The 8534-nt window shown below is 40.8% G+C and overlaps 2 protein-coding genes across 2 annotated transcripts; one reads left to right on the forward strand and one right to left on the reverse strand.

Moving 5' to 3' along the window:
- On the reverse strand, nucleotides 1-3987 carry LOC121812501. The gene is made up of 4 exons (XM_042214910.1): nucleotides 2362-3987; nucleotides 1955-2237; nucleotides 1665-1821; nucleotides 1-503 (listed from the first exon to the last, which is right to left on the reverse strand). Exons 1-4 carry the CDS (start codon nucleotides 2691-2693, stop codon nucleotides 1-3), a joined length of 1275 nt encoding a protein of 424 aa, XP_042070844.1. The 5' UTR covers nucleotides 2694-3987.
- A 781-nt stretch (nucleotides 3988-4768) lies between these two features.
- On the forward strand, nucleotides 4769-8222 carry LOC102305779 (olfactomedin). Its single transcript, XM_005948969.3, has 5 exons — nucleotides 4769-4882; nucleotides 4979-5137; nucleotides 5655-5867; nucleotides 6004-6136; nucleotides 7328-8222. Exons 1-5 carry the CDS (start codon nucleotides 4844-4846, stop codon nucleotides 8173-8175), a joined length of 1392 nt encoding a protein of 463 aa, XP_005949031.1. The 5' UTR covers nucleotides 4769-4843; the 3' UTR covers nucleotides 8176-8222.
- The last annotated feature ends 312 nt before the right edge of the window (nucleotides 8223-8534 follow it).

Raw genomic sequence — 8534 nt, forward strand, 5'->3', positions numbered from 1 at the left:
TCACTGTGCGGCATCATGTCGCCGAGCTGCATTGGGCCACATCACCTCATCCACATCACAGGCTATATTGTCCCTTGCTAGGCACCGCGGGAAAAACGCCCTGGAATGGCGAATCCATCCCTGGAAGGCCTCCACTGGGATGTCAGCACAGGCCAGCTCCATTGCCCGTACGAGGTTCTCTCTTGTGTATGGCTGTCTGTCATACACCTTCCATCTCCATGATGAGAAGAACTCCTCTATAGGGTTCAGGAAAGGGGAGTAGGGTGGCAGACAGACGTTTAAAAAGTGGTCACTGTTGGTGGTGAACCACTCTCTGATTTGGTGTGTTTTGTGGAAGCGGACGTTGTCCCAAATGATCACATACATGTGATGTGCTAGCCTAGGATGGTGTTGTTGACGGTCCAGGAGGATGTCTTTTAGCTCCTCTAGGAAGGTGAGGAGACGTTGGGTGTTGTAAGACCCAAGGACAGCATGCCGGTGGACAAGCCCCTCCGTACCCATAGCTGCACAAAGAGTACAGTTTTTCTCAAATGTTAAAACACAAAAGCCAATCCTGTAACCCAAATGACCAGTAGTCTAAACACATTTACCAAATGTAGCCACCATATTCCAGTACCATAAACACATGTCACATGAAGACACAATTCACAAAACACAACCCTCTGTACTCATAAATCTAAACACATTTTTCCTTGCTAAAACACATGTTGCAAAACAACTCTGCTCATATTCTCAAATGAAAGCCCATGTGATGCAAAATGCTTGCCACAGTCACCAATCTTTGAACACAGGGAACACACCTGGCGTCATTCACTACACACAATGACTCAAAATTGAAGACACTTGTTGCTAATGCTGTACCCACATGTAAAAGCAAGTTCAGAGTGCACAGTATGCTGAAGATTCCAAACAAACACAATGGATGAAGGCAGAGTCAGGGGAAGAGGAATTTGATGCAGAGGAGGGAGAAGAGCTGGCCCTGGAAGAAGAGGAGCAGGCCAATGAGGAAGAGGAGTTCAAATGAGAGGAGGAAGAGGAGCGACCAACGAGGAAGAGGAGAAGGCCAACATGGGAGAGGAGAAGGTCCAGGAGGGAGAGCAAGACAACCTCGCACCATCATTACGGACGAGATGCGAGCAACAGCTCAGCGACATGATGCCGCACAGTGATTGTGGTGTGTGTGTGGTGTGAATAACGTAAATAAAAAAACTTCACACCCTGTTCATGTTTTCAAGATTACTGTTGTGTGCAATAGATTCTGTTTTTGCATTGAGTTGTGTTACAGTAGTGTACGTACATGCAGGATTTTCTATAGATTTATACTACTCATATGAAACTCACAAATCTAAATGCCTAATCCTCTGCAGAGATCTACGACGATCCGTTACTGTATAGTTTCTAAAATATGCATTGGCAGTTATGAAACAAAGAACCTTCTCACAAATTGAGCATTGTGTTTTCAATTGTTTTGCTGTAGTGTGTAATGCTGTGTATAGTGTTTACAGTTTTGACAGCTTCGAGCTGCTCTCTTGGTGTGGGAGTTTGAGTTTTGCAGTGGGAAGGTGTGGTTGTGTTTATGTAGCTTTAGAGAAGGGTGTTGTGTTTGGACATTGGGGGACCTGGTGGTAACGTTTGTGACATGTGTTTTAGCATTTGAGAAAAACTGTAAATATTACCCCCCCGTTGGCCAGGAACCTCAGTGATGGCTCTTTGGCCAATGATGTTACGGCCTCTTCGCCTTCGTTTCTGGAGGTTGAAGCCAGCCTCATCCAGGAAGAGGTACTCATGGGGTCTGGCCATCGCGTCCAACTGCATTATCCTCTGTGAACATGGAAAAGCGTACAGGTGTTCAGAACGGTCAATCAGGTAGCACAGTATTGTCCAGAAGTAATGTAGGCCACTAAGCAACACAGTATGTCCACTAACTGTACTGTGGACATGGATGTATACGTACTTGCACATACTCGTAACGTTGTTCTATGTGTCGCGCAGAGTTGCGCTCAAAGGGAACCCTGTAGACCTGTTTCATCCTCATCTGTTGGCGCCGGAGAACTCGGTCTATTGTGGACACGCTGACAGCATCAATGTTCTCAAAGTTTACATTATCTGCAATGACTTTGTCTCTGATCTCTCGGAGTCTAATGCAGTTGTTCTCACGGACCATATCTGCAATGAGGGTTTCTTGTGCCGCTGTGAATATGGCAACCCTCCCACCTCTATGTGGCATTCTTTCAGCTCTAAAGAAAGAAACATGTGTTGTCAATTGACTGATTTATATGTAAAACTACATGTAAAGTAACAGACCACTTTCACAGGCCTGTAAAACTGTAGTGTGACAAAGAAAGCAATAGCGTACTATACCTGTTGTGTTGTCTAAATGCCTTGATAATGGTGGCCACGGTGAACCTACTCAGGTTTGGATGTACTCTTCGTCCCGCTTCAGCCATTGTCATGCCATGGACAATGACATGATCAATTACTGTTGCTCGCATATCATCTGTTATGATGGTGCGAGGTTGTCTTCTTCTCCCACCTGGACCTTCTCCTCTCTCTTGTTGGCCTCCTTCTCTTCCTCCTCTACTCCGAACTCCTCTTCTTCTTAGGCCTTCACCTCTTCCTCCTCTGATCTCAACCCCTCTTCCTCTTTGGCCTGCAGCTCTTCTCCTTCCGCACGCTCGAATGCCTTCATCCATTGTGATTGTTTGGCATCTTCACCAAACTATGCTTTTATAGGTGGGGTCACATCATTAGCAACAGGTGTCTTCAATTTTGAGTCATTGTGTGTAGTGACTGACGCCAGGTGTGTTCCCTGTGTTCAAAGATTGGTGACTGTGGCAAGCATTTTGCATCACATGGGCTTTCATTTGAGAATATGAGCAGAGTTGTTTTGCAACATGTGTTTTAGCAAGGGAAAATGTGTTTAGATTTATGAGTACAGAGGGTTGTGTTTTGTGAATTGTGTCTTCATGTGACATGTGTTTATGGTACTGGAATATGGTGGCTACATTTCGTAAATGTGTTTAGACTACTGGTCATTTGGGTTACAGGATTGGCTTTTGTGTTTTAAGATTTGAGAAAAACTGTAACCAAGACTACATTCAATTCAGTTTTATTTATACAGCACATTTATTTATAAATCTCTTTTGCACTAAATATTGTAAGGTAAAGATCCTACAACATTAAAAAGATAATAGAGAAAACCCCACAATCATAGGACCCCCACGAGCAAAGTGCTTTTGTTAGGGTACCTGGGTCTGGTGATCCAGTGGTTTTGATTTTGTTCATCTATATTCTGTTATTTAGTTTCTTTATTTCTTGCTCCCCAAGTTCTTTAGTGTCTCCTTATTTCCAGTCTTAGGTTTTGTTTATATGCCTTCCCTGTGTTCAGTGTTATGCTTTTGTCATGTCTGTCTCAGTATCATGTCCACGTTACTGCGTTATATTTCCTGTTTTACTTTGACAGTCTGTGTCCCATGTTAATGTTTTCAGGTTTGCTCCCCCTCGGTCTCGTTATGTCTGATGACTCCCAGCTGTGCTCTCCTCTTGTGTGTCATTCCTTTGTTATCCCTCTGTGTATTGAAGCCTTATGTTTTCCTTGGTCTGTGTCATGATCTCCATTTCTTTTCAGTTTAGTTACGTTCGTGTTGAGCAATAAAACTGTTTTGAGTGCACTTTTTACCTCCTGGTGTCTGCACATTGGGTCCTCCATTCATGCCTAGTGCACACAGTCCAGCTTTGGCAATGATGGGAACAAAAACTCCCTTTTAACAGGAAGAAACCTCCAGCAGAACCATTCTCATGGTGGGGAGGGGAGGCCTCTGCCGTGACCGGCTTGGGTTAGGGGAGGAAGACAGGACGAAGACACGCTGTGGAGAGCCAGATATCAATAATAACTAATAATTAAATACAGAGAGGTGTATAAATACATAGTTAGTGAAAAAGGTGACTCAAAATAATTGGTACTGTCTATTTCAAAAGGTTTTTTTTTAATTATGTTGATAAATACATGTCTTAGATGTTTCTTTATTATATTTTGTTTATCGATAGCAGTCTAAACCTGTTGTAATTACAAGCTACAGCCATCTACAATCTGCTGGTGATGTTTCAGAGCTGGATAATGCAATAATACTACATCCTTACTGTGCATTCTAAGCTCTGTATTGTGAGATGTGTGTGTGTGTATATATATATATATATGTATGTGTATATATATATATATATATATATATCACTTTATTTACAAACATAAGCTTTAACATCTACCAATACAAAGTAATACCTCTCTGCAGATGCCCATTTTTTAAAGCTTAACTTTATTTATTAATCATAAAAAAATGTTGACTATAAAACAGCTAATGACTACAAACGTCAACACTACAAGGTAAATTGTTTGAATCATTTTCTTCTGCTTTTTCAGAAATCTGATTTTCATACTAACATATGATAAAAACTCAATTGCTATTGGATATAGTTTTTTTTTCATGTGAATTTAGCTTTAAAATCAGTGAGCAGTTCATTAGACTTGCTTTACATAGTTAAAAATAGATAAATAAATGAGAAATAAACAACAACATTTTAAAAAAAATGCAATACTCCTCTAGAACGAAAAAGTGAAAATGAGAACCAATAAACTAACAATGCATAAAGAAAGTGGGAGGGGTCTTACAAACCACCAGTTTGATGTTCTTAGTTGTGTCATTTGTCCAAGTGGTTTTAAGGCTGTGGAGCAACTCATCAGTGACAGGAAGCAAACGGGCAAATTCTGTGTTTGTTGTGAGTGAGTTTTTCTAAAGAAAACAGAAGAAGACTGTGTCAGTGTTGGTCCATCTCAGTTTCTCTAAAAATGCTGCAGCTGCTTCTATTGCTGCTGCTGTCATCCACAGTAAGTCACACAGTATTATATGTAGTATTGTTCTGTTATTGTTTGTTTACCATGTATATAAGTCTTAAGAATTTATGCTCCTATTTGCAAAATCAGGCTGACAGCCAGAGTCAGCAAGTGTCGGGCTACAAGAAGGCAAATGCATGTGTGTGCCAGCTAAACTCCACCATGTGGCTGTTCCCTGCTCAGAAGTTTAAGTACGTGTTGGAGGAAGTTCACACCTGTGAAGAATCTCTGAATAACCTACAAAAAGAGGTAAGAACTCATCTATATGCTTTATTGTACTGAAGTAAGCTCTCAGGAATTAACGTTGTATTATAAAAAAAAACTGTAATACAATTAAAAAGCAATCAATCAATAATCAAGAAAACATTATTTAATAATTCATTAATTATTATTACCATAATGAATACTGAGTATGGGTATAATCAATCAATCAATTTTTTTATTTTTTATTTTATTGCTATGTCTAGTTTTATTACTATGTGCATATTAGTATTGTACAGCACTTTGGTCTACCAGGTGTGTTTTTAAAGTGCTATATAAATAAATAAATGATGATGATGATGATGAATCAATCAATCAATGTTTCAATATTTAAAGATGAACTGTTTATCAAAGTTACTTTATTTTTTATATCATTTCTCCAACCACTTTTTCTTTCCCCTCATAACAATAACTTTTTAAAATTTGGGTTTATTTTTACATTGTTCCTATGGAAAAAAAAGGCATGTCTTTGAACAAAGATTTTTTTTGTCTGCATTTCTTGCAGCTGACGTTCTCCAGCCAACGTCTTCCTCTGATCCAGGATCAGTTTACCAAATTTACAGTCCGGCTGGAGCCCTACAACTACCTGCACTCCCAGGGCCTGTATACAGAACTGTCCCTGCACCAGCTGGGCCAGGTGCTCAGCCAGTTACAGGTGGACATCGATGTGGTCCACAGCCAGCTTAACAACTCCGAGACCCAGAAACTCTCCAAAGAGGTAGAGCTAAAATAGCAAATGGCAGCAAAATACAACAGAAAGAAATAAGTTGATGTTATACTATGTCAGGTCACAAGTGACCTGTTGTGATGTAACAGAATTATCAATAGAATAATATTATATCCATTTCTGATAGGCTGATAGACTACATAAACATGTAAACAAGATGCAAACAATAGACACGCTTAACATGAAGACTGTGAAGGAGAAACTGCGCTACCTAAAGAATAAGTTGGAGACCTGCAAGTCAATCCCCAAAGACTTCAGAGGTATGTGTGTGTGTGTGTGTGTGTGTGTGTGCGCGCGCGTGCGTGTGTGCGTGCGTGCGTGCGTGTGTGTGTGACATAGAGAGACAAGGGAATAAATCAGTTATCAGTTAATATGTTGCAATCAATGATCCCTTGAGACAGTGATTCTTAAATGAGATGGCAGGAGTGTATTTGTATTTTGGCTCTAACAAACTGAAACTAATGAGAAACACAATTTTTGTTTTTAAGATTTATGTGTGCATTCATCAGTTAGAAAAACAGAGTTTAGAAAATTCTGTGGCAGAAAAGAAAACAATTAAGAGCTGATGGTCAGGTTATATCCACATTCCAAAAGAAGCATAATGTTTTTCAGTCAAATTGAGTTGCATTCCCATGACGGCAGTACCAGCCAACTTAAGTTGATAAGTCAACTGATGTCCTTTTATACTCCCAGTTGTTAAATAAATGGGGTACTTTTCAAAGTACCTTAACAGGAATAGCATCTACAAGACCCTTTGCCACATACGTCCATGGCAACTCCACCTTATCTGATTTAACCTCCTAAGACCCGAACTCTTTATTTGGTGTCTGAACACAGCAGTATTTTTCCTCAGTACAAAAACAAAATGAGAAACAACAATTGTGCCCCTTTTAGCAAAATTTCTGTAACAAAGCAAAAAAAGTAAAAGATTTCTGAGCACTGAATGAAAAACAAAACATTTCTCTCCCAAACTGCTACTTCAAACATGTTTACACCTATGTGTGTAAAATTTTGTATTGTGGTCTAGACAAGCCAAAATGTGATGTCCACATATGTGGACACCAGGTCCTAGGAGTTTAATCATTGTCATATCTGTCATGAGTTATTCCTGTTCTGTTCTGTGCTGAGCCTTGATGTTGTTCTGCTGAACCTGCCTTGGGTTTTCAACATGTGCAATAAATAATATGTTTTCACCGATCCTCACAGAATTCAGATTTGGATTTTTGGCTCTAACTACGCATGGAGGGGTGGAGAGAACCCAATACAGAGCCATGCCACTCTAGAAATAAAAGCTTATTTTTACTGATCGTGACTGAAATCAGATTTGAGCTCCTTCCCCTTTTCAAAGCAAACACACACCCTCAGGGGATGATTAACAGCTGATGTTGATAAATGACTGACTGTTTCTTATAATATGCTTCAGAAATCTTCTGATCTTTCTGTCTTTCCAGGTCAGGACAGGCACTGTCTCAAAGGTCTGATCACCAACATCAGTGACCCTATCACAGCTAAAGTCAGCCCTTTTGGTAAGAGCTGTGTCTCTGGTTCGTGGGGAAAACAAGCCCAGAAAGAGAGCGATGGGCAGAAGAACAGTTACTGGGTTCAACCTCTGCTCAGCAGCCACATCTGGGGCAACACTGTGCGCCTTTACCAAACCTATGAAGACCTCATGGCCTCAACAAACCACAAAGACTTTACATTTGCCTCATCGTACAGCCATCCCAACGCCATTGAGGGTCCCAGTGCTGTGCTGTACGGTAAGGCTCTGTTCTATAACTGCTACCGCTCTGCAGACGTTTGCCGGTACGACCTGGAGACCAACGAGGTCAAACGGGTGACTCTTCCAGGCACCGGTGTGGGTTTCAACAACAAGTTCCCCTATTGTTACTACGATTGCCGGCTCAATAGTGATGTTGATGTAGAGGCAGATGAAACAGGACTGTGGGCTCTCTATGCCACTATAGGTAACCATGGTAACCTCGTGATCAGCCGCTTAGTTTGGGACAGCGAGGTGAAGAGTCTCAACGTGACACAGACGTGGGAAACGAGGCTGTTCAAGAAGGCAACGAGCAACGCCTTCATGGTGTGCGGTGTGATGTACGCAACTCGTTATGTTAATGAGTACCGGGAGGAGGTGTTCTACGCCTTCGACACAGCCACAGGCAAAGAAGACAACTCACTAGCAATACCACTGGAGAAGGTAGCTAAAGCAGTGGCTAGTCTGAGCTACAATCCCACCAACAAGCAGATCTACATGTACAACGATGGATACTTGCTGGCCTACCAGGTTTACTTCTGATCTGAAGCTTTGTAGCTAGTTATTGTCACATGACCAAGCAAAACAAAACAAAAAAAGCAATGGCTGTTTTGTGCAGCAGCAATTTTATTCGGTCTTGCAAATGCTGAAGATAAATCATGTATGATGTACAAAAGAACAACCATAATAAAGAGTTAAGTAACAATGAGATGAAAATTCTTTATGCCCTTTTTTGCTCTTTACTAGTATTTTTTTAAAACACAAAAACACACACACACGCACACAGAGACAGACACGCACGTTTTTCTTGTTGACTGTGACCAGCTAGTTAATGTATTAATGTTTAGCAGGTGACAAAAAGACATGTTAACATTTCCAAATCTTAAAAATTCCCCTAGAGT

The sequence above is a fragment of the Haplochromis burtoni genome, unplaced genomic scaffold, assembly GCF_018398535.1.
Source record: "Haplochromis burtoni strain Fernald_Lab_line unplaced genomic scaffold, NCSU_Asbu1 Contig_627, whole genome shotgun sequence".
In the NCBI taxonomy this organism is placed as follows: domain Eukaryota; kingdom Metazoa; phylum Chordata; class Actinopteri; order Cichliformes; family Cichlidae; genus Haplochromis; species Haplochromis burtoni.

Bases quoted from the DNA above. Each gene is read 5' to 3' on its own strand.
- LOC102305779 (XM_005948969.3), top strand. From the start codon at position 4,844: ATGCTGCAGCTGCTTCTATTGCTGCTGCTGTCATCCACA. The intron at 5,868-6,003 runs GTAGAGCTAAAA...CATTTCTGATAG, and splicing joins CCCAGAAACTCTCCAAAGAG to GCTGATAGACTACATAAACA. The intron at 6,137-7,327 runs GTATGTGTGTGT...CTGTCTTTCCAG, and splicing joins AATCCCCAAAGACTTCAGAG to GTCAGGACAGGCACTGTCTC.
- LOC121812501 (XM_042214910.1), bottom strand. From the start codon at position 2,693: ATGGATGAAGGCATTCGAGCGTGCGGAAGGAGAAGAGCTGCAGGCCAA. The intron at 2,238-2,361 runs GTATAGTACGCT...TTCTTTCTTTAG, and splicing joins GCATTTAGACAACACAACAG to AGCTGAAAGAATGCCACATA. The intron at 504-1,664 runs GTTTTTCTCAAA...CTCTTTGTGCAG, and splicing joins ACGGGGGGGTAATATTTACA to CTATGGGTACGGAGGGGCTT.